This window comes from Chelon labrosus, assembly GCF_963514085.1.
Source record: "Chelon labrosus genome assembly, chromosome: 22".
Classification (NCBI taxonomy): Eukaryota; Metazoa; Chordata; class Actinopteri; order Mugiliformes; family Mugilidae; genus Chelon; species Chelon labrosus.
The window spans coordinates 21,445,366-21,473,283 of record NC_140355.1 but is presented as its reverse complement, the minus strand read 5'-3'; the positions used below and the strand labels follow the sequence as shown (position 1 = coordinate 21,473,283).

The 27,918-nt window shown below is 42.2% G+C and overlaps 1 protein-coding gene across 2 annotated transcripts; it reads left to right on the top strand.

The window, feature by feature from the left end:
* LOC311508009 (membrane-associated phosphatidylinositol transfer protein 2-like) lies at window positions 1-27,553 on the top strand. Of its 2 annotated transcripts, XM_084572614.1 has the most exons (26): window positions 1-303; window positions 7,736-7,950; window positions 9,931-10,052; window positions 10,301-10,534; window positions 11,991-12,344; window positions 13,076-13,171; window positions 13,787-13,891; window positions 14,293-14,357; window positions 14,569-14,659; window positions 15,341-15,494; window positions 15,596-15,785; window positions 15,868-15,987; window positions 17,331-17,542; window positions 17,641-17,816; window positions 18,355-18,525; window positions 18,679-18,819; window positions 20,435-20,596; window positions 20,695-20,955; window positions 21,246-21,394; window positions 21,899-22,015; window positions 22,550-22,666; window positions 22,760-22,908; window positions 23,022-23,171; window positions 23,417-23,600; window positions 23,682-23,810; window positions 25,297-27,553. In XM_084572614.1, exons 1-26 carry the CDS (start codon window positions 226-228, stop codon window positions 25,663-25,665), a joined length of 4,311 nt encoding a protein of 1,436 aa, XP_084428740.1. In that variant the 5' UTR covers window positions 1-225; the 3' UTR covers window positions 25,666-27,553. The 2 variants fall into 2 exon arrangements, with proteins under 2 accessions (XP_084428740.1, XP_084428741.1); XM_084572615.1 differs by lacking the exon at window positions 20,695-20,955.
* Window positions 27,554-27,918: the final 365 nt, after the last annotated feature.

Sequence of the window (27,918 nt, the reverse complement as noted above, 5' to 3'; positions counted from 1 at the left end):
AACTGCTAACGTGGAAGCTGAAAAGGACATGTTTTTCTCTTCTCTCTCTCTCTCTCTTTCTCTCTTTCTCTCTAGGCGTGAATAATGTCGAGTCGCGTCCTCGCCGTCTGAACATGCTGCTTGGGTAGCCAGCCGACCGACCGAGAGGAGCGTCCACCCGCTGACACTGCGTCCCACTCTGGGGCTCAAACACAGTCACAGCGTCGGCTCAAACCAAGCACAACCATGCTGATCAAGGAGTATCGTATCCCCATGCCCATGAGCGTGGAGGAGTACCGCATCGCTCAGCTCTACATGATCCAGGTGACTGGTTTTCTTCTGAGATTAATGGTGTTTTCCTCTGGTTATTATTAGAAACCAAAACAGTTCCTGGAAGATTTAGTTTAACTTCCTGTGTCCACTTACTTTTGGACGCCTAGAAGAGCTGCATCTCCCACAAAAGTTCTTTCAGTAATGATGTAAACTCACTCAAGTTAAAGCAGACATTTAACAATTTAATGTATTACCAATAATTTTTTATATTTTAAAAATGTGTTCTAGTGTGCCAAGAACATTCAAAACTAAAGAAATGAAATGAAATGAATATACTAAAGCCTTATTCTTTAAAGCAAAGCAAACAAAGTAGAAAAATAAATGTTAAATTGTAAAATGTAAATCTGCTGAGTGAGCATGTCCAAATACTTTCTGTCACTTTGAAAAATTGGTATTTAATATGTACACGAATAAAGTAAACAGACATGACCTTTACGCTGCAAGAAATTAGAAACCTCACACCTCATTTAAATGAATTACGTTGATATTTATCTTTATTTACGTCTAGAGGAGGTGGAAGACCAAAACTGTGGCCTTGATTTTTATGAATTTTGGTCGTCTTTAAGTCTAATTTTATTTATTTTTAAAAGACATACTTTTACTCAATGCATACATCTGAATATATGTTCAGTACATTTGTCAGAAGTTGTCAAAGGCTTCAAATCTGTAAAAACATGACGTTAACGTTGAGCTAGACGACTTTAACACGAGATAAAGACATTTATCTGACTTTTTCTTCCATTATTAACTGAACCTGGATGAGACGTCTGCGTTACGGCTGTGGAAGGATGTTTTATCTGTGCAGCTATCAGTTGTGTGCTTCGTTAGGAGGACATGAATAAATGTGTGTATTGTGTCAGATTAGAGGAAGGTGTTGCAGTGATTCGTGTTGCAGGCGGCGGCGGAGATCAGTAGTTGAAGGTGCCATTGAGTCGTAGCAGGAAACGTAGTGAAAAGGTCACGGGAGCGGTGTAGCTCTGCAGAACAGATGGCGCTCCATATGCCTGCAGTTTGTGTTTCCTTTCATAAATTTGTGCAGAGACACTTGAAACTGAAAATGCGTGTGAGTTTTGTGTAGCGATTAAATTCAGGACGTGACTCAAGGAAAAACAAACAACATCTTTATCGTCACAGTGGGTGTTATAAATATATTCTGGGATACTAGTGAAGCTTTTACATATTTAATATGGAGATGTTTTTTCGTATGTTTGAGACCAGTAGAGGTTTGTTTGGGCTCATTATCAAAGTTGGAGACCAGAGGGTTTAGCATGTCTCCAGGAGAATAGAAGGCCGCGTCTCATTGGTCAGAGTGGACTTCACTTTGTCTCCTCTCTCTGTTACCGTCACTAATTTAAGTAAATGAGACTTTTTTTCCTCCATCATCAGTTTGTAATTCTCTAGCCGGGTTTTTTGGCCAATTATCTTGTAATGTGAGATGTGTAAAGACTGATCACAGACTCACTGCCGGTTAATATAAATGTGTTTAATATTTAGCTTTTAAAATCTGGAGGATTCCATCAGTATTTCACCAAAAAAACAACCGGAGAACAGGACATAAAGCAGCTGACGATGTTGCCTAGCAAGGGTACACATTCTAGTTAGCCTAGCATGCTTCTGTTTACAGATATTAAAACTGATAGTCCTCAGAGCAAAGTATTATGAAGTTAGAGCAAGTTTTTCTTCTGCTTCTTTTTTGGTGTGATTGGTGATTGGGCATTATCGCCACCTACTGGACTGGAGTGCCATTGTGTGGTGCATTCAATATCTGTGAATTTACTCCTTGAAGTTGAACTCATACTACTAGTTTTGGGGTCAATTTAGTGCAGAACTTCCCTCCAGATTATCTTGTAATGTGAGGGGTCCGCCCTCTACGCTAACATTAGCTAGCATGTTGACAGTGCACCCTATGTTCAAGAAGTCTCGCCAAACATTTGCTCATCAGCATTACTGCAAAAGTATTCTCCTTCTGGTTTGATTGGCGTTTGGTAAACAAGCTTACAACTACATTAGCGCCACCTACTGTACTGGAGTGTGGATCAGTATATTTGTAGTTGTTGCTCTGCAGTTTGTTTTTATTTCACATCAGTTGGTTGGTTTAAAGACATGATAACAGGGCTGGGTGTTGCTACTGGTTTCCTTAATCGAGTCGATTAAATGTGAAGTAATTTAAAGGTTTTTCAGTTTTACATTGTCATGAAAGAGATTTTCACAAAGCTGGGTTGGTTGGCTCCAGAGATTTGTGGCATTTCCACAATATCCTCCTTCTAGTTTCTCATCTTTCATGTGTGTTTGTTTTTGTGGAGCTCTTCTCTGTCATCGTACATTTTTAAATCCAATCAGCCTTCAGTCCTGACGCTGCTCTCAGAGTTTCTGTCTTGTTTTAGATCTCCCTCACATGTGGACTAATCCCGTTGCACAATCTTGGGAGATTTGTCGTCCAAAACCAGTTTCAGCCAAGATAATGGAGGAGATGGCGTGTGTTTAACTCGCTGCTTTAGTCCACTTCACGTCAGACTCTTTCACGTTTCCCACTTTCACAACAGTCAGCAGTGATCACCATAGAAACACAAACACAGAATCTGGAATATTCATCATCAGTCTGTAAACCCTCAAACTTTCTGACTGTCCACGATCTTAAAGTAAAACGTGATGCTGATGATGTGATTACGTGAACACGCACACACACACACCAATGGACAACCCCCCCCCCCAGCGTCACAGCTGGGCAGCAGTTGCCATGGTAACTGGTGACATCAGCTGCAGCGTGGCAGCAGCTGCCATCATTTTGTTTGTGGTGAGGATGAGAGAGAGAGCGAGAGAGAGAGAGAGAGGGATGAAGGTGCAGTCGGCGTCACCATGACAACAGGTGTCAGGATGCAGGTAAACGTTAACAGGCGTCGTTCACGTTTCAGTTCACCTCGTTAACGACTCGGGGAAATTTAAATATAATTGTTTTTGAAAGAGTTAAAAGATCGATCTGATGTTTTTTTATTTATTTTTTTTGTCAAACTCAAAGCAGCCGCATCCAAGATGGACGATGAGCAGTTTTGAAGCTCAGTGTGGCGTCTCTGGCAGCCGCCATCTTGGCCTTACTCCACTTAACTCCCAGCTCATTGAGAAAAATGGTCAAAGAGGCGGAGATGAGGCTTGAGACAGCTTGGAACACCCACCTGCCACTCAAAGAAGCCACGCCCTTAATTATAATTAATCCTTGATATAATTTAGTGTTGCTGTAGTTTTTCATCACTTCCTGTTGGCTTAAGTTTTAGCTCTGGAAGTTGTGGACTGTCACCAAACCCCATGAAATTATCGAAACCACCACCAAGCAATTGATACTGCACATAAATATATAGGTTAGCTTTCTAAATTAGATGGGCACCTTAGTTTTTAGCAAACGTTGCTCAAATAGGAAGGAATTGAAAGTTTTTGGGGAACTATTTTTAGTGGCGGATGAATACACATTTGGAGTTCTGCTAAGGTGTCTGCAAGACGAACTTAACTATACTCCTCACAGGTTGCTTGCTGTCTTTAGCCTCTTTGACCGTTTTTGGGAGTTAGATGGAGTCGAGCCAAAATGGCGACGACCAGAGATGCCACACTGAGCTTCAAAACTGCTCATGTTTCATCCACCTTTATTTACAGTCGGTGTTTGAAACATGAGAGTGTGTGGAGGCCTGAGGAGAGGGAAGTTACGCATGTACCCCTGGTTTATGTTAACCTTGTGGTGCCGCATGAATTATTCAGGGTACCTGGCAGAAACGAGACCCTCGGCAAAGCCGGGTCCATTATAATTCAGCAGACGTCCACCTAGAGCCAGAAGCACTTCCCCGATTGGACGTGGGCTCTGCTTTCTTTCCCTGTTCTCTCTTCAAACCCTCATTCTCCTCTGTGAACGCTGGCTGAGGCTCTTTCAAATCCACACTTCCTTTTTTTTGTTTCTCTTTAAATGGGCTTTGAAAACTTTTGGGATGTCCGGTAGATTTTAAAATAAAGTAGGACTAGACGTGGCTGCACAGAAACAGTTCTGACTCACCTTCAGATTTTGTTTTCCACGTCACATCCTTTTCTTTAATAATTTCTCTTTACTTTTCATCCGGTTAAAGATTTGTTTTCCTTATCTGAGCTGAGTTTCCAAGGACAGATGGTGTTGTACGTGCTCTTTTGTTATGTTTAATTGACTTTGTGGGTCTGTACTTTGTATAAGGGAAGCTTCCTGGAAATAATTATGCAGTATGATGATAATTACAGGGACAATAGGAATTTCTGCAGCTGAAATTAATATTTAGACTTCTTTTTTTTTAGGTAAAACCATAGAGTTCACTCTTCTTTTCCTTCATTTCTTTGTTCTTTTCCTCCTTATCTTCCTTTTGCCTTATTCAAGCTGGGAGGCTAGGAAGCTATGAAGATCTACTGTGTTAGCCTTCGCCCCCCCCCCCCCCCCCCCCCCAGCCAGGGGGAGAGTAATCTAAGGCCCTCAGCTCTTCACCTAAATTACATTACCTGCTATATTACAGCAATTTTCCAGCTGTTTGCCTCCTCTGACCTTCATTACTGATCCCGCCTTCCTCAAGTCTTCAGGAGAGAGGGCTCCGTGTTCAATCTGAGCTCTCATTCTTGACCCCGGACACCCCCCTCTCTGTCTCCTCGCCGTTAATAACGATCACGGTGATTTGTATTCACGTACGGCAGCACATTGCAGTGGGAGGGATGAAATAGCTTTTCAATCATCACTCTGAAGCTGAGATGTTGTAACGGTATCATCATTCACATACGAAGAAAGCGATGGGCTGGCTCTTAAAATAACCTGTACAGGATCAGGGCCGATGCTGATCACGGTGGACATGTCCACTTCTTGTTTAGGCGTGGACACAACAAACTGACATTAAAGAATTACTGGCATCGTATCTCCTCATACCTCTTGCAGAAGGAGCAACTTGCTGTTAGGGCCGCCCTCAGATATTCCACGATAAAGAATACGTTTCTCTTATTGTCAACAAACCAGACGATGATAGCGAAACCAACAATGATGGTGTTATTTACGTACTGTATAGAGGCGCTTAAAATGAGCAAGAACCTAAGAAGAGCTGCTATTCTGCTATCTGGGGGGTGAGCTACTATTAGCTGGGAAGCTAAGAAGCAGGAAAGAGCTACTATTAGCTAGAAGGCTAAGGAGCTATGAAGAGCTACTATTAGTCGAGAGGCTAGGAAGCGAAAAGAGCTACTATATTCTGGGAGGCTAGGAAGCTAGGAGGAGGTACTATTAGCTAGGAAGCTAGGAAGAACCACTATTAGCTGGGAGAAGCTAGGACAATCTACTATAAGTTGGAGCTAGGAGGCTAAAAAAGTTTGGTAAAGCTACTGTTAGCTGGAAAGCTTGGCAGATAGGGGAGAGCTAGTATTAGGTGAGAGGATAGGAAGCTGGAGGAGTTACTATTAGCTGGGAGGCTAGGAAGCTAGAAGAGCTACTATTAGCTGGAAGGCTAGGAAGCTAGGAGGTGCTACTATTAGCTGGGGGGTTGGGAAGCTAGACAAGCTACTATTTGCTGGGTGGCTAGGAGGCTAGAAGAGCTACTATTAGCTGGGGGGCTAGGAAGCCAGATGAGCTACTGTTAGCTGGGAGGCTAGGAAGCTAGATGAGCTACTGTTAGCTGGGAGGCTAGGAAGCTAGAAGGACCTGAAAAAAATAAACTTTTATAATTTTAAATATATTATTGTTTTAACTTGTTTTCTACTCCTGACAAACCATCTTTGCTCTAGCGATTAAACTGATAAAGAAAAACGTCTCACTAATCACATCTTGGAGGCTAAACATTTTCCCTGAACAAATGAATCATTGATTGGTTTGTGCCTCTAATTGATTCCTCATGGTTGATTTCCTCTTCTGAAACTTTTACTTGATAACTGGGCTCCTTTCTCAGATTCTGATTTAATATAAACGCTCTGTGTATCTGGCTGCTGCAGACGCTTTCAGTCTAATTGGACTGAGGAGTTTTATGAACTGATGCTGTAATCTCTGTGGAGGTTTAATACTCGGCTCAGTCTTGCAGGATCTGTGGGGTCCGACCATCTGCTACTTCTTATCGGAGGACGTTCCATACGGGGAAGAGAGGGAAACGAAGGATTTCAGCTTTTACTGTACCGTCTGTTTCACTGGAACTCATCTATAAAAATTAAGATTAATTTGTGGATGAAGGGAAAATAAAAATCTGACGCAGAGTATAAATAAAAGGTGAAAGAAGTCAAAGAAAGGCAGTTTTTCTTTTCCCATGTGACAGCTTTTTTCTTTCCGCCTCATCACTTCAGTTCTGCTGTATCATCCGTTCATTTCTGATCAGAAGGTCAGAGAGACAGGAGTGCTGCGTTAGGATGGCAGGAGTTTAATTGGGAGTTAGAGGAAAGAAAGGATGAGCGTCAGGAGATCAGGACCTATCTCGTCTCTAACAGGCTGTTCATTAACCAGGAATAAGGTTGTGGGTCTCAAAATATATGAGGCTGCTCCAGAACCAGAACCGCCTTAAAATGACAGATTAGAGTTTGTAGCTGCACATGAGGACAAAGTGTTTGTCTGCCTGCTATAATCTTGAAACACTAGAAATAATCCTGAAAATTTAAGAATAAAATTGGAAATTACCTCGAAATATCTGAATTAATCTTGAAATAAATACAAAACTGAAAAAATTTGGGACCTATCCAGAAAATCTGGATTAATCTTGGGAGATTGGGAACAAAACTAAAAACTCAACAAAAGTCCTGAGGCCAGTAATAATCAGCCTGAAATAATCTTGAAAAACCAGAAATAATCCTGAAATGTCTCCAATAATCCTGAAATTTGAAAATTTAAGCGTGGGAATTGGGAATACTCTTGAAATATCTGCATTAATCTTCAAAAAAATAAATAAATAAAAATTGGGAATAATTTGCGGTAACATAATCTTGGAAAGTCTGCAGTGATTCTGTAATTTTACAATAGGTTTGCAAATTGGAAATCACAGAAAATCTAGAATAATCTGGAATAATATTGTGAATAATCCTGGAAAATCTGCAAAAATCCAGAGTCCAGTCATACTCCACGTGTAATAATCTTGAAAAAACTAGGGCTAATCCTGAAATGTCTCCAGTAATCCTGAAACTTGAATATTTAAGAGTGGGAATTGGGAATAATCTTGAAATATCTGCATTAATCTTGAAAAATACATAAATAAATAAAATTGAATATTCTTCAACATTGGGAATAATTTGTCATAAAATAATCTTGGAAAGTCTGCAATGATTCTATAATTTTACAATTACAAAAAAGAAAAAATCTGGAATAATATTGGGAATAATCCCGGAAAATCTACGAAAATCCAGAGTCAAGTCATACTCCACCTGCAATAATCCCGAAAAGTTTGTGAATTACCGTGGTATTTGATTTGCCTTGCAGAAGAAAAGCAGGGAGGAGAGTTGCGGCGAGGGCAGCGGCGTGGAGATCCTGGAGAACAAGCCTTACGACGACGGCCCCGGCGGCTCGGGCCAGTACACCCACAAGGTCTATCACATCGGCAAACACATCCCGTCCTGGTTCTGCGCCATCCTGCCTCAAGCTGCGCTCCGAGTGGAGGAGGAGTCCTGGAACGCTTACCCCTATACCCGAACCCGGTGAGGCGTCCATGCGTCACAAAACATTTACATTTGAGTTTTTTCTTGCTATCTTTTTTAATTATCTTGAAATACACTATATTACCAAAAGTATTCGCTCACCTGCCTTTACTCATTCTATGAACTGAAGTGCCATCCCATTCCTAACTCATAGAATTCAATATGATGTCGGTCCACCTTTTGCAGCTATTACAGCTTCAACTCTTCTGGGAAGACTGTCCACAAGGTTGAGGAGAGTGTTTATAGGAATTTTTGACCATTCTTCCAAAAGCGCATTGGTGAGGTCACACACTGATGTTGGTCGAGAAGGCCTGGCTCTCAGTCTCCGCTCTAATTCATCCCAAAGGTGTTTTATCGGGTTCAGGTCAGGACTCTGTGCAGGCCAGTCAAGTTCATCCACACCAGACTCTGTCATCCACGTCTTTATGGACCTTGCTTTGTGCACTGGTGCACAGTCATGTTGGAAGAGGAAGGGGCCCGCTCCAAACTGTTCCCACAAGGTTGGGAGCATGGAATTGTCCAAAATGTTTTGGTATCCTGAAGCATTCAATGTTCCTTTCACTGGAACTAAGGGGCCAAGCCCAGCTCCTGAAAAACAACCCCATACCATAATTCCTCCTCCACCAAATTTCACAGTTGGCACAATGCAATCTGAAATGTACCGTTCTCCTGGCAACCTCCAAACCCAGACTCGTCCATCAGATTGCCAGATGGAAAAGCGTGATTCATCACTCCAGAGAACGCGTCTCCACTGCTCTAGAGGCCAGTGGCGGCGTGCTTTACACCATTGCATCCGACGCCTTGCATTGCACTTGGTGATGTGTGGCTTGGCTGCAGCTGCTCGGCCATGGAAACCCATTCCATGAAGCTCTCTGCGTACTGTACTTGGGCTAATCTGAAGGTCACATGAAGTTTGTAGCTCTGTAGCAATTGACTGTGCAGAAAGTCGGCGACCTCTTTGCACTATGCGCTTCAGCATCCGCTGACCCCTCTCCGTCACTTTACGTGGCCTACCACTTCGTGGCTGAGTTGCTGTTTTTCCCAAACGCTTCCATTTTGTTATAATAGAGCTGACAGTTGACTGTGGAATATTTAGGAGCGAGGAAATTTCACGACTGGATTTGTTGCACAAGTGGCATCCTATGACAGTTCCACGCTGGAATTCACTGAGCTCCTGAGAGCGGCCCATTCTTTCACAAATGTCTTGTTTCACAGTCTGCATGCCTGAGTGCTTGAATTTATACACCTGGGGCCAGGCCAAGTGATTAGAACACCTGATTCTGATCATTTGAATGGGTGAGCGAATACTTTTGGTAATATAGTGTATCTGCATTAATGTTGAAATTAATCTTTCTGAAAATTCTGAAATTATTTGGGATCAATCTTAAACTTTTGCAAATTAATCTGAAAACTGCAGTTATTATTCTGGAACAAAATGCAAATAATATATCTGCATTAATCCCACAAGAAAGGAAAAAAAAAAACTAAAGGCGGTTTAGTGTTAATTATATAAGTGTATCGACAGCAGAAGCACTGACCTTTTAATTTACAGAACATCGTTAATGCTTTGCATTATTCGTCTCCCAGATTCATAAAACTGCTGACGGAGACATTTAGTTTGGATCAGTTTCAGCTCAGTGATTTCATATCCATTTACTGTTTGGCTTCGTTTCTGCAAACCGACCCGTCGAGCTACGTTCTCATCAGTTTATGCAGCTTCAGCGGCACCAAGTTCTTACAGATGATTAGATTCAGTTTTACCTCGAGGAGGCTGCACTTTACTCCGTTAACGCTGCTTTAAACTTATTCTCTGCAGCATTTCAGAAGGAGACTCAAGTTATTTTTAATCACTAAAGCCACTGATTCTCAATGCATTGATTGATCAGCTGATTGTTTATTAGTCCACAATTTAAGGGACACAAATATTCCAGTTTATTCTCTATAATCTATATTTATCCGTCTTTCTTTTTTTGTCCTCAGGTACACGTGTCCCTTTGTTGAGAAATTCTCCATAGACATTGAGACGTATTACAAACCAGACACTGGGAATCAGGTGGATGTCTTCAATCTGTCTTCTGCTGAAAAAAGACAGCGGACTGTAGGTAAGTGGGTCGACATGCACGTAAAAACAATATATATAAAAACCACACATGAGCAGTGAAAACAGTGTCGCAGAGGGTAAGAGCTAGAGTCGAGCCTCTGCATACTAAATATACACCGACAAACACAACCGCTGCAGGGACTGATTACATAAAAACACTATTTTCTTGAGGGAGTGAAGGCGTCATAACCTCGCTGCCTGGATCTGCCTCACATTAACGTCTCATTACGTGGTTTTGTCCCTTGTTAGATCCCATAGACATCGTCAAGGACTACATTCCTCCTCATGAGTACCTGGTGGAGGAGGATCCTAAGCTGTATCAGTCGATCAAGACCAAGCGGGGTCCTCTGACGGAGGACTGGATCGAGGAGATCAACCAGAACCTGGCCCACAGCGCCGTCATGTGTGCCTACAAGCTCTGCAAGGTGGAGTTCAGATATTGGGGCATGCAGTCCAAGATCGAACGCTTCATACACGACGTGGGTAGGTATGGGAGGTGGAGGCTCTGAGTTTGTGGTCACATCTCACAGTTAAGTTTAAAAAAAAAAAAAAAACATGAGAATCAAGAATTACACAGAAAAATTAACATAAAAGTTGTAGAAGAATAATCCTTCAGATCAAGAGCTGGCTCTAGAAAGATGATGACAGTCAGAGGCAATCCTGAGAAATCAGAGTAAGGAAATTAAATGAAATGAAATTACTGGCCTTGAAAAGTTGGAAATTATTTGGGAATATCCTTAAAAGTTGTGATTAAGCTTGGAAAATTGGAAATAATTTGCCATAAAAATTGGGATTTATACTGAAAACTCAACAAAAATCCAGAGTCCAGTGAAAATAATCTTGAAAAACTAGGTTTAATCCTGAAAACATCTGCAATAACCGTTAAAGTTTAAGAATAAAAGTAAAGAACCTGAAAACTAAGTAATTCTGAAAAACTGCAAATAATTCTTGGAAGAACTGAGAATAATCCTAAAAGACACTGAATAATACTAGAAATCTGGCATAAACTTTAAAAATCTGCAGTAAACCAGGAAAACTGGAAATAATAATAGGATATATGATTTAAATATCTTTGTGTGACTATAAGAAACCCAAAGATCTTAGGTTAACGTGAGGAATGAACTGAACAGATGAAATGCTAGCGCTAGCTGGCTGAGTAGAAAGTGTCTGGCTTCCTGAGATAACAGAGCAGTCTGGATTAATTTCCTGCCATCGCCGGGCTGTTTCTATTTCACTGCTGTGATCTAAGGCTGTTTATTCACCTCCTCGTCCTCGGCCCGCTCCCTCGCAGCGTTTACTTCTTGGCTAATGAAGCGGCGGCCACTCCATCTTCTCTAATCAACATATCTTCAGGAACAAAATGTGGTTTTCCTTCCTGACGCTCACTTCACCCTCTCATTCAGGTTTATTTTATGCTAATGTCGTTGCTGGTTGTTTACTAGTTTCTACTCTGAAATATTCAGCAGCACCTTCGTCTGCATCAAGAAACAATCATGAGTATTATCACACAGCAGCTCTGTCTGAGGACTTTAGTTTGGGTCATGTATATCCTTAAATGCTTTATCATACTGAGAACAAAGCTCTCTGAAATAATCCTGGAACGTTTTAGATTGATATTGAACATTTGGGAATAAACCTGTAAATGTTTTTGCAATAATCCTAATAAAAAATGTTGAATAATCTTCGCAAATTGGGAATAATTGTAAAATTTTAAAATCTTGCAAAACTAGGAATATATCTGAAATATTTGACATTAAAATTTGGAAATGAGCCTCAAAACTCTTCTGTAATCTTGAGTTAGATTATTTATTAAAAAAAAAGGTTGAGATGTTAAAAGTCAGGCACTACCAACAAAAGTCAGTGATAGAAACTTGCTGAATTAACATCAGGGAGAAGTCAAGAGTAGCTGTTGTAAATGTTGGACACGTGTTCGTTGCAGGCCTCCGTAAAGTGATGGTCCGAGCCCACCGGCAGGCGTGGTGCTGGCAGGACGAGTGGTACGGCCTCACCATCGAGGACATCAGGCAGCTGGAGCTGGAGACCCAGCTGGCCTTAGCCAAGAAGATGGCCCAGTTCAGCCTCAACGAGGAGGGGGGGACGGAGACCAACGGCTCCTCCGTCGGCCAGGACCAGGAGCAGGGAGCAGAGACGGGGGGTTCGGCTGCAGAGGCCGAGGGAGGAGGAGGTGGAGGAGGAGGAGGGAAGCTTGGAGATTCACTGGAGACACGAGGGGAGCTCACCAAGCAGTGGTCGACATCCTCTAGATCCTCCAACAGGTCATCGAAGAGAGGAGGTGAGGAGCTCCTCCTGGTTTTCAACTCATTTATAAACTTCTATTGTATTAAGATCAGCACTGAAGGTTTGATCTTGTGCTAAATGTGTTGATATCAAGAAGCAGAATGCAATGGTTGACAGGTAGTGTAGATATTATATGTTGGGGACAGAGGGAAACACAGCAGTTAACATGCTATACAGCAGTAGCGCAGAATTGCATGTCTAGTAATAAAGAAGAAATTAGAGGACAGGAGCTTGGTACCAGAGAAAAGAAATTAGAGGACAGGGGCTCGGTGCTAAAGAAAAGAAATTAGAGGATAGGTGCTTGGTGCCAAAGATAAAAAAATTAGAGGATAGGTGCTTGGTGCCAAAGATAAAAAATTAGAGGATAGGTGCTTGGTGCCAAAGATAAAAAATTAGAGGATAGGTGCTTGATGCCAGAGATAAAAAATTAGAGGATAGGTGCTTGGTGCCAGAGAAACGAAATTAAAGGATAGGAGCTTTGTGCCAGACAAAAGAAATTAGAGGACAGGAGCTTGGTGCAAGAGAGAAGAGAGTAGAGGACATGTGCTCAGTGCATCGTCCCCCAGCAGCCTAGGCCTATAGCAGCATAACTAAGGGATGGTTCAGTCCAGCCCTAACTATACTTGATCAAAAAAGAAAGTCTTACACTTTAAAAGTAAAGAGGATGTTTTTTATTAATTAAAACTAGAGTTATCTGATTATCTCCTGGTCTTTGTTTGTTAGCAGGTAGTCCATCTCACCAGAGCATCTCAGAGTGGAGGATGCAGAGTATCGCCAGAGACTCAGAGGACAGCACAGACGATGAGTTCTTTGATGCCCACGGTAATATTATCATATTATATTGTAAAAAAGTTTCATTGTGTGTTTTAAATGTCTGTCCATGTACATAAAATATTGTACCAGCTGCTGTTTCTAATGGATCTCTACCTACCGCTGGATCAGAACCCTCAACAGCTGTTTTTACGTGTGCGTCACAACTTGGGTACATGATATATATTTTGGAACAAGCTGTAAAGTCTCTCTTAACTTAGTATTTATTTATTAATCTCCACCTTGATGTTAGTTGTGGTTGTCTCTAATGGACAGCGAGTTATTTTCTTCTTTAATTTGTTCTCAGCTCCAAGACCAGAATCTTTTAAAAGGCTCTCATTACTAATGAACAGACATCACTGATTCATGTGATCATTTCTACTAGTGGTTGAATGAATGAGTTAAACTCCTCTTCCTCAGATCAGTCCTGTTGAGTAGGTGGTCTTTAACGTGACCCAGGACTCATTGTGTGTTCACACTACCAAAGGAAGGAGGTCACATGTGTCCCAGACCACCTCCACATGTGGACTGACACCAGATCAGCGTTCACACCTGGACTTTAAGCCTGATCGGGGCCTCTGATTTAGATCTGTGTTATCAGGCTGACTAGTTTTGTGTTTCTTACAGAAGACTTCTCAGATAACGAGGAGATGTTTTCCAAGGAGATCACTAAGTGGAGCTCCAACGATCTGATGGACAAGATAGAAACAATAGAAGTGGATGAAGCACAAGGTAAGTTGTCCCCCTGGACCTCAACATTATTTTTACATGTGAAACAAGTCGCTCATTTACTAAAAGTAATGTCTGAATCATATAAATCATGGTCTCAAAATTATAAGCTATGATTAGCTTTAGTTATCAATTAGTTGGAATCAGGAAATTTTACATTTAAAGAGTGTGTTAGTCAACATTTATGCTGAAAATAATGAATTAAAGGGAGAAAAAGATGAATTAAAACAGTAAATGTGAGTCCTGTGGTCCTATATCTTTCATTGTATTAAATATTCCTCTATTTAACGCTTTAACAATTTATGTAAACATCACAGAACAACAGCTTTTTATTGTAGGAGACATGATTCAAAACAAAAACCTTCAAATATCAGTGACTGTGAGGATTAATTATCTTTTCACAGAGACTCTGTATCAGGAGTCCGGAGGGGAGTACGCCGTCATGAGCAACGAGGAGACGCAGATGGAGGTGAGGGTATTTTCTAATTTCATTCCTGTCCGTCTTACACTAAAACCCTTAATTAAATCACTTGTACATAATACTGAACTGAAATGAGCTTTCAGTCGCCCTGTCAGTGAACTGAAGTGATGATCCAGCTTTAATTTCCTTCCTCTTCACTGTTGTGTCTCAAACATTTTCGTGGCACCATCTCCTTCTCATTAACCTCTCCTCTCCGCAGGACTGCTCGTCCCAGCAGTGTCTCCAGCCGTCCAAAATTCACGTCCTGGTCCTGGTCCTGCACGGAGGAAACATACTGGACACCGGCTCAGGTACAGCAAACTACCTGGTCCTGTAACGTTAGAATAAAACGCCCAGAATAAAACCCAAAACTATTTAATTTACAATGAAATAGTAAATGGAAGAATTTAATCAGGACATTTTGAGACTTGAACCAGTGGGTATTTGCTGTTTTCATGATAGAAGTCTCAATTATTTGCATATTATTGAAATAACAGTCCCAAAAATCTTTACTTTTAACTGTAATCATGCAGAAAGAATGTAGGTTTATTTTTACTGAATGTTTTTTTCAACAAAATACCAGGTGATTTTATTTCTTTTCAAATAAACAATCTTATAAAAGTATTATATATAAATAAAAGTTAGAAATTAGAGGCTGTCTTATCTCATAATAAAAATTAAAAAGCTATTCTCTGGAGGCTAGTTCAGGTTAGCCGTTAGCCTTAGCTAATTTAGCTTTTTATTTTTCCTGAAATATAAAAATTAAATACTTTCTCACATTTTTAATTAGTTGCACACACAAATAAAAGTAAATGAAAATCTTAAATCATAATTTAGGGAACAGTTCAAACGCATAAAGCTGACGCGCCGAGCTAATCTGATTAGCATTAGCTGCTGTCTTTGCTGTGCTTAAGAAGCTATATTGCCTATAGCTTACAGTTTTATGTCTGCGTGTTAAAAGTGATTAATAATGAGCCTTTCTTTTTCTGCAGGCGAACAGAACAACAAGCAGGGAGATGTTAACACGCTGAGCGGGGCCTTTGAGACCGTGATGAGGGTCCATTATCCCACAGCGCTGGGCCGCATCGCCATCCGGATGGTCCCCTGTCCCGCGGTGTGCGTCGACGCCTTCTCACTCGTGTCCAAGTGAGCGAACAGCGTTTTAATTACCTGCTGTAACACATTCACCTCCTGCTGTGTGGACAGATAAATAATCTCTCGCTCTGCTCCTCTGCTCCGTCCCGCAGCCTGAGCCCCTACAGCTACGACGAGAGCTGTCTGTCCAGCAGCCAGGACCACATCCCGCTGGCCGCTCTGCCTCTTCTGGCCACCTCGGCGCCGCAGTACCAGGACGCGGTGGCCACCGTCATCCTACGGGCCAATCAGGTGTACAGTGACTTCATCAGGTCTCTGGAAGGAGCGTCTTTTAACGGCCAGGTCAGTCAGTCAGCGTCCTGGAGGCAGGTCAAACGATGGAGCTGATTCATGTGTATTCAGGTTTTTCTTCTTTCTGATGCAGGTGTGCGTCATTGGCGACTGTGTCGGAGGCATCCTGGGCTTTGACGCTCTGTGCAGCAGCTCTGTGACGGTGTCAGAAAGTCAGAACAGCAGCAGACGGGGCAGCACCATCAGCGTCCAGGTATCAAGTCGTACTAGTAGAATACACGGTGACGCTAAGCTCTACAAAATGTCACGACAATCCTTCCCCTGAAACAATTAAGTCCTGAGAGCAAACCTGTTAGCATGGCTAGTACAAAAAACAAAGAAAATACAGAAACAAAATTATGAATTAAAAATCAAAGGAAATGTAAGTATAAAACTGTCAGAGTTTAGAAATAAACAACATCTGGAGACTGACCAACCTTCAGACCAGCAGGTTTCCTTCCCTAGAGCCCTTACACTGCATTTCTAAAACCTTTAACCACGTGGAAGGAAGGAAAAGAAGGAAGGAAAGAAGGAAAGAGAGGGAATGAAGGAAGGAACGAATGAATGAAAGGTAGTAGGAGGGAAGGAAGAAAGGAAAGAGGGAAGGAAACAAGGAAGGAAGGAAGGAATGAAAAAAGGAACGGGGGAAAGAGAGGGAATGAAGGAAGGAGGAACAAGGAAGGAAGGAAGGATGGATAGAGGGAAGGAAGGAAGAAAGAAGGAAAGAGGGAAGGAAGGGAGGAATGGAAAAAAGAAGGAGGGAAAGGAAGAAAGAAACGAAAGAGGGAAGGAAGGAAGGAAAGAGGGAAGGAAGGAGGAAAGAAGGAAAGAGAGAAGGAAGGAGCGCAGAAGAAAAGAGGGACTGAAGGAAGGAACGAATGAATGAAAGGTAGTTGGAGGGAAGGAAGAAAGGAAAGAGGGAAGGAAATAAGGAAGGAAGGAAGGAAGGAAGGAATGAAAAAAGGAAAGGGGGAAAGAGAGGGAATGAAGGAAGGAGGAAAAAGGAAGGAAGGAAGGATGGATAGAGGGAAGGAAGGAGGAAAGAAGGAAAGAGGGAAGGAAGGGAGGAATGGAAAAAAGAAGAAGGAGGGAAAGGAAGAAAGAAACGAAAGAGGGAAGGAAGGAAGGAAGGATGAAAGAGGGAAGGAAGGAGGAAAGAAGGAAAGAGAGAAGGAAGGAGCGCAGAAGAAAAGAGGGACTGAAGGAAAGAAGGAAGGAATGAAAGAAAGAAAGAGGGAAGGAAGTTTGGAAAAAGGGAAGGAAAGAGGGGATGAATGAAGGAAGAACGGAACGAAAGAAGGAAGGAAGGAAGGAAAGAGAGAATGGGGGAAGGAAGGAGCACAGAAGAAAAGAGGGACTGAAGGAAGGAAGGAATGAAAGAGAGAAGGAAGGAACAAACGAAGGAATTTAAGTATAAAACTTTAGGACTAAACTGACCAACCTTCAGACCAGCAGGTTTCCTTCCTAGAGCCCTTACACATTCATTTCTAAAACCTTTGAACCACGTGTTTCAAACCCGACGCCGCCCTTTCTGTCCATTCCGTCTCCCTCTCTCAGGACACAGACCTCCTTTCTCCGGGCATCATCATCAACAGCGTGTCTCCGTCCTCTCCGTCCCTGGAGGGAAGCCGCCACCTCAGCCGTAGTAACATCGACATCCCTCGCTGCTCGGGGCCCGACGACCCCAAGAAGCAGCTCCCCCGCAAACGCAGCGACTCCTCCACCTACGAGCTGGACACCATCAAGCACCACCAGGCCTTCCTGTCCAGGTGAGGGGACACCGGGACAGGAGGGGGAGGGGGGACACACAGATTCCTTCAAACTCTCCAAAGATTTCAGCTTCATTTTATTTTGTATCTCTGATCAGTCTTCACTCCAGCGTCCTCCACGGGGAGCCCGGGTCTCGACGCTCCAGCAGCAGCACCATGCTGGAGGGGGGCTCGCTGGGAAAGTTTGACTTCGAGGTGACCGACTTCTTCCTCTTCGGCTCCCCTCTGGGGTTGGTGCTGGCACTGAGGAAGACTGTGGTGCCCTTGTTAGACGGTGAGGACTTTATTTTGGTTCGTTACGATGTTGTTTTCTCTCTAGCGGCGAGGACGCAGGTGTCAGGGGTTCAGACGTCACGTTTCTGATCTCAGACGCCGAAAAAAGGCAAATACGTGATCGACGTGCAGACACAGGCACAAATCTGACGCCACTGAGAGTCCTCCGGGACGTTTGAGGGAAGAGGCCACCGACCTGCAGCTGCTGGGTTTAACATCTGGACTCGTTTCCAGACAGAATCTTTATAGTTTCATTATCCTTTCTTTTCATTTCTTAGTTTACTCATAGATTTAGGTGATGATGTACTGAGCACATGTCCTCCAGCCTCCATCCATTCATTAAGCTATGTAAATCTGTTTTATGATGCATTAACTGGGGCAGGAAACAGATGTGATTGGTGTGACTGGACCCAGGAGGACAGTGTGAGGACATCTGGTGGATGGATGGAGGACAGGAGGCAGGGCTGATTAATTTAATTTATTATTTTGTGTCATGTTTTAACCCTTAACTCTCTTTCTGTCCCCTGTCCCCTGTCCAGTGTCCGCTCTGCGTCCCGCCTGCCAGCAGGTCTACAACCTGTTCCATCCCGCCGACCCCTCGGCCTCCCGTCTCGAGCCTCTCCTGGACAAGAGGTTCCACCTGCTGCCTCCCTTCAGCGTCCCCCGCTATCAGCGCTTTCCTCTGGGGGACGGACACTCGGCTCTCTTGGGTGAGTGAAGACATCGCACGTGCACATGAACCGATCAGCCGTAACATTATAACCTGATCATCATGGCTCCTGTCAGTGGGTGGAGGTGTCAGGGGACAAGTGTATGTGCTCTTGTGTCCCACATGTGTTTTTATTTTTTATTTGACTTCTCAGTTGAGACGGTGCAGAGCAACCCTCAGCTTCTGGTGGAGTCTGGTGGTGCGTCGTCTTACCGCTTCCAGGAAAACGCCGTCAACGAGACGTCCATCCCCGTCCCTGTCCTCAACTGGCCGTCCTCACAGCTCCACGCAGAGAGTGGGTATCAGTGCTGTTACTCACACCTGGATATGTTTTGTTTTGTTCTTCAAAACTAATGAAGTACTTAGATGAGACTACTTTAACTTCATAGTACTTCGATGAGACTACTTTAACTTCATAGTACTTCGATGAGACTACTTTAACTTCATAGTACTTAGATGACACTACTTTAACTTCATAGTACCTAGATGAGACTTCTTTAACTTAGATGAGACTTCTTTATCTTCGTAGTACTTAGATGAGACTACTTTAACTTCGTAGTACTTAGATGAGACTTCAAAACTAGTTAAGTACTTAGGTGAGACTACTTTAACTTCATAGTACCTAGATGAGACTTCAAAACTAGTAAAGTACTTAGATGAGACTTCAAAACTAGTAAAGTACTTAGATGAGACTACTTTAACTTCATAGTACATAGATGAGACTACTTTAACTTCATAGTACTTAGATGAGACTACTTTAACTTCATAGTACTTAGATGAGACTTCTTTAACTTAGATGAGACTTCTTTAACTTCGTAGTACTTAGATGAGACTTCAAAACTAGTTAAGTACTTAGGTGAGACTACTTTAACTTAGATGAGACTTTTTTAACTTCAAAGTACTTAGATGAGACTTCTTTAACTTCATGGTACATAGATGAGACTACTTTAACATCATGGTACTTAGATGAGACTACTTTAACTTCATAGTACTTAGATGAGACTACTTTAACTTTGTAGTACTTAGGTAAGACTTCAAAACTAGTAAAGTACTTGGATGAGACTACTTTAACTTCATGGTACATAGATGAGACTACTTTAACATCATGGTACTTAGATGAGACTACTTTAACTTCATAGTACTTAGATGAGACTACTTTAACTTTGTAGTACTTAGGTAAGACTTCAAAACTAGTAAAGTACTTAGATGAGACTACTTTAACTTCATAGTACTTAGATGAGACTTCATTAACTTCATAGTACTTAGATGAGACTTCTTTAACTTCATAGTACTTAGATGAGACTTCTTTAACTTAACAGTACTTAGATGAGACTACTTTAACCGAATAGTACTTAGATGCGACTTCAAAACTAGTAAAGTACTTAGATGAGGCTTCTTTTACTTCATAGTTGTATTACTGACCGTGATGGTGGCTGCATAAATATCAGAGTGATGCTCCTTCAAATGTTGTACTCTTCTCATTTGTAGCCACAGGGCTTGTAGCAGCTAGCTTGTTTTGGTAGCTAACGCTAACTGCCTGAGATCAGATCCAACGATCCAGTGACGGGGACATTTACATTTTAGACGAAGAGATCATGCATTTTGAATGTACGATATTCATTTAGCATCGTATCAAATCAAGTAACATTCTAGTCTCGTCTCGTTAACATGTCGTCAGAGTTTTTAATCATGAGATATTAGTTTTATTATTATTATGACTACTTTTCTTCATCATCTTCGTTAACGTAATTAACACTGGCTCAAAGGTGGCGAATATTAGATTTACTTCAATCAGGTGGCTATAAATATTTATTATATCAATTTAAAGGTGATGACTTGTATTTACAGCGTGTTTCTGCTGCCCCCATGCGGACATATAATCTAATTGGAGTATTTTTTCTGTCTAACAGCGGATTCTCTTCACTCACATATTATGGTCGATGGCCAGTACCCACCGCCCACGTCACCGGGCATCCCTCACCTCCGCTTCAACCGCAGGGCGAGCGAGGCCAGCATCGCCAGCCAGGTGTCGGGCATGGCCGACTCTTACACCGCCTCCAACATCGCCTCCAGTAAGATAAACCCCTCGCCTCCAGAGTGTGAGCCAAGTTCTGGTCTGGACGCTGACTGTTTATGTTACGTGTTCGTTTTCCTCCAAACATCCCCTCAGCGAACAAATGTGCGGTCAGTAAACGGAGCCGCCTGCTGTCCCAGCTGGCTCTGCCCTACAGTAGGTTTGCCTCTCGGACTCCGTCCACTCGGTCGCGCCAGAAGGTCCGCCGGGTGTTCCCGAGACCCAACGGCGTGGAGTCTGAGCAGGGCTCGGACGTTAGCTCTGACATGACCTCTGACCTCACCGATGTCACGTCTGACATCACAGACGTCAGCTCAGTGCCCCCGTCCCCCAGGGTGCTGAAGAACATAGAGAAAGGTACCCTGGGAAATGTAGTGAGAGGACATGAGGGAAGGATGCTAGGATCCATCCTCATTCCCTGTGCTCTGTCCTTCCTCCTCTGTCCTTCCTTGAGTAGTTTCATTTTCCCGTCACAAGAAACAAACTTCTAACGAGTGTGCGTTTCAAATAATTAGGAGTTTAGTGCCTCTTAGACGGACCCTTCTTCTTCTGACTCATGATAATCCTGAACTCTTTTAGAGCAGAATAAAGATCAACATGTTGTTCTGACTCTTTGTGCTTTTTTTTGCCCCCTGTCCCGTCTGTAGTTGCCTCTCGGTGGTGGGGCAGTAAGCGGATGGACTATGCTCTGTACTGTCCTGATGCCCTGACAGCGTTTCCAACCGTGGCTCTGCCTCATCTCTTCCACGCCTCCTACTGGGAGTCTACAGACGTCGTCTCGTTCCTACTCAGACAGGTCCTCCTCTTCCTCTTCTTCTTCTTCTTCTAATTATTAGTAATTTCTACAGGGTTTATTTGGTTAATATTTGTCTTACAATGGAAGTAACACTTCTATATTTACTGCAGAGGTGTAAGAATTGAGATTTAATTTCAAGTAACACTGCTTCAAGTGTCTATAGGCCTGGGGAGCTTCCCATGATGCATTGAGCACCTTTCTTCTCCCCCTCTTCATCCGTTCATGTGCTACTAATGTATAGCATGTTAGCATGTTTGCCAAATTTACTGCTAAAATGGCTAGACTGACCTCTGGTGATATTTACAGTCGTTTCTTTTCTGTTTTTTTCTTGGTTTCCATAATAGTGCATATTAATCTGTAGATTCAGTCTAGTTTCATGCATTGAATTAGCCATTTAGCTTCTGACGGCGAGACAAGCCGAAGCATCTGCTATATATATATATATAAAAACTGTATTTTTAAGACACTACTGATTATTTATTGTAATGTCATTTTCCGTCGTAGGTCATGCGACATGAGAACTCCAGTATTTTGGAGCTGGACGGTAAAGAAGTGTCTGAATTCACGCCGTCCAAACCGCGAGAGAAGTGGCTCCGCAAGAGGACGCACGTTAAGATTCGGGTGAGATGAGTTTGTTTTTACCAGACTGTTTTAGTTTTAAACAAAATGTGGAACTAAACGACACCTGAGTCAGATGAACTTACTTTTGCATAAACTGATATGTAATATTGGCTCATTTTGTATAATATTCCTGTTTCAGTGGTTTGATTGAGTTCTCTTTGTGTACTTTTAGGATTTTTATGAAAATCTATTAATTTTCGAGCCATTTCTGTGCAGAAATGTAGAAAATATTGAGCCGTGCAAATACTTTTAAGTGGCACGATATATAGTATGTAAGCTAGCTAACCATATACTTTCTCTGTAATTGACTTATAAAGTTTCTACAGCTATAAATACTGCTACGCTATCTGCTTATGTCAAATATAATAATATATCACTCTAAGAGAGCTCTTACTTTTTAACAATCTGCAGCAGGACGGGGCGGCACAGTAGTGCGGTGGTTAGCACTGATGCTTCACATGTGGAGTCTGTTTAGAGGGATTCTAGAGGTGAAACTGATTTCCTGTTTCTTCTTCTTCTTCTTCTTCTTCTCAGAACGTGACCGCTAACCACCGCGTGAACGACGCCGTGTTCACGGAGGACGGCGTGCAGACGGTGATGGGGCGTTTCATGTACGGCCCTCTGGACATGGTCACCCTCACTGGAGAGAAGGTAACGGAGGACGCGTTTGTTTATCTGGGAGGAAGTCGTGTAAACATGCCGCGTTGAGAACATTTTGTTTTTATCTTTTTTATTATTCTGCAGATTGACATCCACATCATGACCCAGCCGCCCTCTGGAGAGTGGACGTACTTCAACACCGAGCTCACCAACAGCAGTGGACGGGTCTCTTATGTAATCCCTGAGGGCAAACGGCTGGGCATCGGGGTGTATCCTGTCAAAATGGTGGTCAGGTAAACTGAATTATGATAATTTAAATAAAAAAGTACATTCTCTCATGAATCCCCTTTCATTAAAACCTCTCTTTTCCATGCCCGTGTCCTTCTCTCTGCTGTTTCTCTAACAGGGGTGACCATACATTTGCAGACAGCTATCTGACCATCGTACCACGAGGAACAGAGTTTGTCGTGTTCAGCATTGACGGGTCGTTTGCTGCCAGCGTGTCGATAATGGGGAGCGATCCAAAGGTCCGAGCTGGAGCCGTGGACGTTGTGAGGTGAGGATAAGCCCGGCACAGTCTCTGGGTTTAGTCTGGAAGTTATATTAAGTTTGGACACACCTGCATATTGCTTTTTTTTTTTTTTTTTATTACAATTTTATTATATTTCATACTCAGATTAATGTTTATGTCAAGTATGTTTAGTTTTCTAAACAGGAGACAGATAAAGACTCAGATCTAATGATGGCAGCAGATAATGTTGTCTGTGCATAAATTAAAATGTGTTGATTTATTGCTTGCAGGTACTGGCAGGACCTGGGTTATCTGATAGTGTATGTAACGGGTCGTCCCGACATGCAGAAGCAGCGGGTGGTGGCCTGGCTGTCTCAGCACAACTTCCCTCATGGCATCGTCTCCTTCTGCGACGGGCTGGTTCATGACCCGCTGAGACACAAAGCCAACTTCCTCAAAACCCTGATCAGTGAGGTAAGGTAAAGGCTGGAGGGGATGCAGTGAAGTCCTGCCAGTCTCTCTTAAAGCTCACGTCTCCTGTCTTCTCCTGTTCAGGCCCACATGAGGATCTTTGCAGCCTATGGCTCCACCAAGGACATCTCTGTGTACTCGTCCATCGGCCTGCCCCCGTCCCATATCTACATAGTGGGGCGGCCCACAAAGAAAATGCAGCACCAGTGTCAGGTATGGAATAAATTAGTAATACGATAAGAAGAAGAATATGTAAGATATTATTGGATACGACACAGTACAATACGATAAGATACGAGATAGAATAGATAGAATAAAATGATACGATACAACCAAATCCGATTCATACAATACAACTAAATACGATACAGATACAATACAATATAATAAGGTAAGATTCTATACGATACGATACAAGAAGACGTGATACGATATGAGAAGGTTCGATACGATATAAGATACAATACGATGTGATATAAGATATGATACGATACGAGAAGATATGATATATGATAAGATACGATACAAGAAGATACGATACGATATGATATACGATATGATATACGATATGATATGATACAAGAAGATAAGAAACGATACGATACGATATAGGATACGATACGATACAAGAAGATGTGGTACGATACGAGGAGTTACGATACGATACGATACGAGAAGATACGATATGATAAGATACGATACAAGAAGATACGATATGATATGATACAAGAAGATAAGATACAATACGATACGATACAAGAAGATGTGATACGATACGAAAAGTTACGATACGATATAAGATACAATATGATATGATACAAGAAGATAAGATACAATACGATGTGATATAAGATACGATACGATACAAGAAGGTACGGTACAATATAAGATATGATACAATACGAGAAGATACGATATATGATAAGATACGATACAAGAAGATATGATACGATATATGATATATGATACGATACGAAATGATACAATATGATATGATAAAATAAGATACGTTATGACACCAGAAGATAAGATATGATACAATACGATATGTTACGATACAAGACGATAAGATGCGATACGATACGATACGATACGATATGATACAAGAAGATACGAATATGGTAAGATAGAAAACGTGCGTTAAGATACAATATGATACAATATAATAAGGTACGATATGATACACCAAAGTATGATGCAGTATAATAAGGTAAAGTACGATACACAATACAATGCAACTAAATACAATATGATACAATATGATAAAATTGTAAGGTAAGATCCAAAAGGATACAAATATAACAAACGACAAAACAAAATGTGATACAATACGATACAATAAGATATGATACAAGAATATACAATGCATTCTAACAGGGCTACATACAAAATGATACGATACAACTAAGTACGATATGATACGATACAAAAAAAATACAATATGATGCAAGAACATAAGATACGATACAAGAAGATACGATTCAATCCTTCAGATTATTTATGAAATGTGTGAAAAAAATGCTGGAATTAAGTAAAATGGATTTAAAAACAACATATGTTCCTGTGTAAATGATCAGGGAAGTAAAAAAAAAAAAACAGGAAATCTGTAACTGTAATAATTTACGTCAATCTAATAACTTCAGGGCAGAGTTTATTGATGAATAACTCATCAAATTTGACCGACCTACATCCGTTTCAGTTCATCCCGGATGGCTACGCGTCCCATCTGTCCCAGCTGGAGTACAGCCAGAGGTCTCGCCCGGCCAAGTCCGCCAGCACCCGCATGGTCCTCCGCAAGGGCAGCTTTGCTCTGGGCGCTGCCGGGGGTGACTTCCTCCGCAAGCGCAACCACATCTTTCGCACCATCTCCTCGAAGCAGCCGGGAGGGTCGGGGTCCAGCTCGCCGAGCCAGCCGGGCCGGACTGAGCGCACCTTGAGCCAGTGTGAAATGGAGCGGGACCGAGGGATCGCCGCCGCAACCCAGAGGAGTATGAGCATAGCTGCTGGGTGCTGGGGTCGCACCGGGAGCACCAAGGAGGGCAGTGGAGGGTTACTTGGCCCCAAGTAAGGTTATAAAAGGTGTTAAAGGACCCGGTCTGAGCCACCATGATCTCTGGACTGGACACAAACGAGAAAGAAAGAGGACGTGGGTGGAGACGTTTGTAGAGACATAGCATGAATAACACTTTGATTGTTCGAGATTAGGAAGGAGGGATCTGTCCAGGAGGAGTGGACTAACCAGGCCAAGTGGGATCCAGAGAACAAAAACAGTTCAGTAGCATGACTCGTTTACAGTAATACTTTTATAGGATTCATCCCTATTTAAAGAAAAAAAAAAAAAAACATGAAAAAAAAAGACAAGGAAAGGATTAAATGAAATATTGTAAGCCTTAAACTAATCTCGTGTAACGGGACGCCCACTCAATTTCCAAACATTCACACTCATGAGCTCAGGACAAACTGCAGAGCCAGACTCATCTTTTCAGACATCCATCCTGTTTGGCAGCCGACGACTTTCACTTTCTTTACCGCTGTCGGCACACAACGGTCAACCCAGCAACGACTGGCAATAAGTATTAAAAACAAGAAAACAAAGAGAGGTCATCCAGAGTCAGTTCATCCAAGAACATGTCTCTAGTCTGAGCTGATAGTTCTGGTTTTATTTGTCCAGAAAGACAAATTACATTCACTATAAATGGGTGAACAACTATTGATGAGACTGCTTTTATATTCATGGTTCCCAGAGGATAAACCCTTCAGACTATGATCTCCTGTAAATCCTTTAGAATAATCAATACCTACTGCGCAGCCCACCACTGTGATGGAAAGTAAAATATCTAAAGAATTTTTGGTTAAACTGCAAAATTTTGAAGACATTTGTGGTTCCAGGAGGATAAGCCCTTCACACTATGCTAACCTCTACTGTGGATCACCCAGAGTAATCCGTATTTGTCAGCGCTTTGATGAAAGGTTAAATATCTCAACAACTATTGGTCGGACTGCTGTTTAATTTTTCTAAAGATATTCATGGTTCCCAGAGGATAAACCCTTCAGACTATGATAACATCTCCTGTCAATGTTTCAGAATAATCAGTACCTATTGGGCAGTCCACCACTGTGATGGAAATTAAAATATTTAAAGAACTTTTGGTTAAACTGCTAAGTTTTGTAGATATTCGTGGTTCCAGGAGGATGAGCCCTTCACACTCTGCTAACCATATATATCAGTATCTATCAGCGCTTTTATGAAAGGTTAAATATCTCAACAACTATATGTCGGACTGCTGTTAAGTTTTGTAGACATATTCATGGTTCCCAGAGGATGAGCTCTCCATCCTCCTTTAGTTCAGCCATTAGGTCAACATCTTGAATTTTGAACTGGTTTTCTAGATGGCAAAAGAAATGAAAATATGTTCTTTGGATGAACTGATCCTTCAAAACTGAATCTGTAATAACCAAAAAAAACGGAGCAAGGGCAACTGTTGGGTTTCTTGAAGACGTTTCATCCAAGTCTTCAGTTCTGAATGACTCAGGGAGGAAGATCTGTGGCTGGTTGTGGCTGACCTGAAACTCACATGACTAGAGTCTGTTAACAACCAGATACTCACCTGTAGTTTGAAGCATTTGGTTTGACCCTGTTTTCCTTTCCTCAGTGAATCGTACTTTGATGAGACTCCAGACAATTTGAGAAACCCAACAACTTCCCTTTGTTTTCAGCTTTGTTTTTTTTTTGGATATACCATGACCTGGACGACTGAGAACCTCCACAGACATATAGTACCTTCTTGTCTTAGTCACAGAACAATCTTGTTAATCACCTTTTTGTTTTGTTTTTTTTGCGCCTCCAGTTTTCATCCCACCCTGTGTGAGACTCTGTAGTATTTTCCCTTTCAGTGTGGCCTCTGGGCCATCCAAGGCCTTAATATCCCACGAGACACTTGACTCCACAGAGGGAGAAAAAGGAAGCAGAAAAACAGGGCATGCAGCAACAAACTCTGTACAGTCCACAGCAACAATCCCTTTATATATTCATCTGCTTGCAATACCTCTGATCTACCTGCTGGTGGCGTTCTGTTTCCCCACATGTGCTGCTGCTGGGAGACACTGGTATGGTGTCCCCCGACTTTTTGCTCTTTTAGCTTGTAGGTTGTAAAGGATTGTTTCTGCCGAGGAGCCAGTTTTATTTCAGACTGCTGGAGGAGGGACGGAGGCAGGACTTCCACTGGGTCTCAGTGTTTGTACCAAATGGACCGAAGAATGAAAGAGAAGCGATTCAGCTCGAATGTTGGAAAGACCGGCAAAGTACCGGCAATCCAGTCCA

Coding starts and splice junctions, on each gene's coding strand:
- LOC311508009 (XM_084572614.1), top strand. CDS start 226: ATGCTGATCAAGGAGTATCGTATCCCCATGCCCATGAGCGTGGAGGAG. Junction 18,820..20,434: donor CTCACAGCTCCACGCAGAGA/GTGGGTATCAGT, acceptor TCTGTCTAACAG/CGGATTCTCTTCACTCACAT. Junction 20,597..20,694: donor CGCCTCCAACATCGCCTCCA/GTAAGATAAACC, acceptor ACATCCCCTCAG/CGAACAAATGTGCGGTCAGT.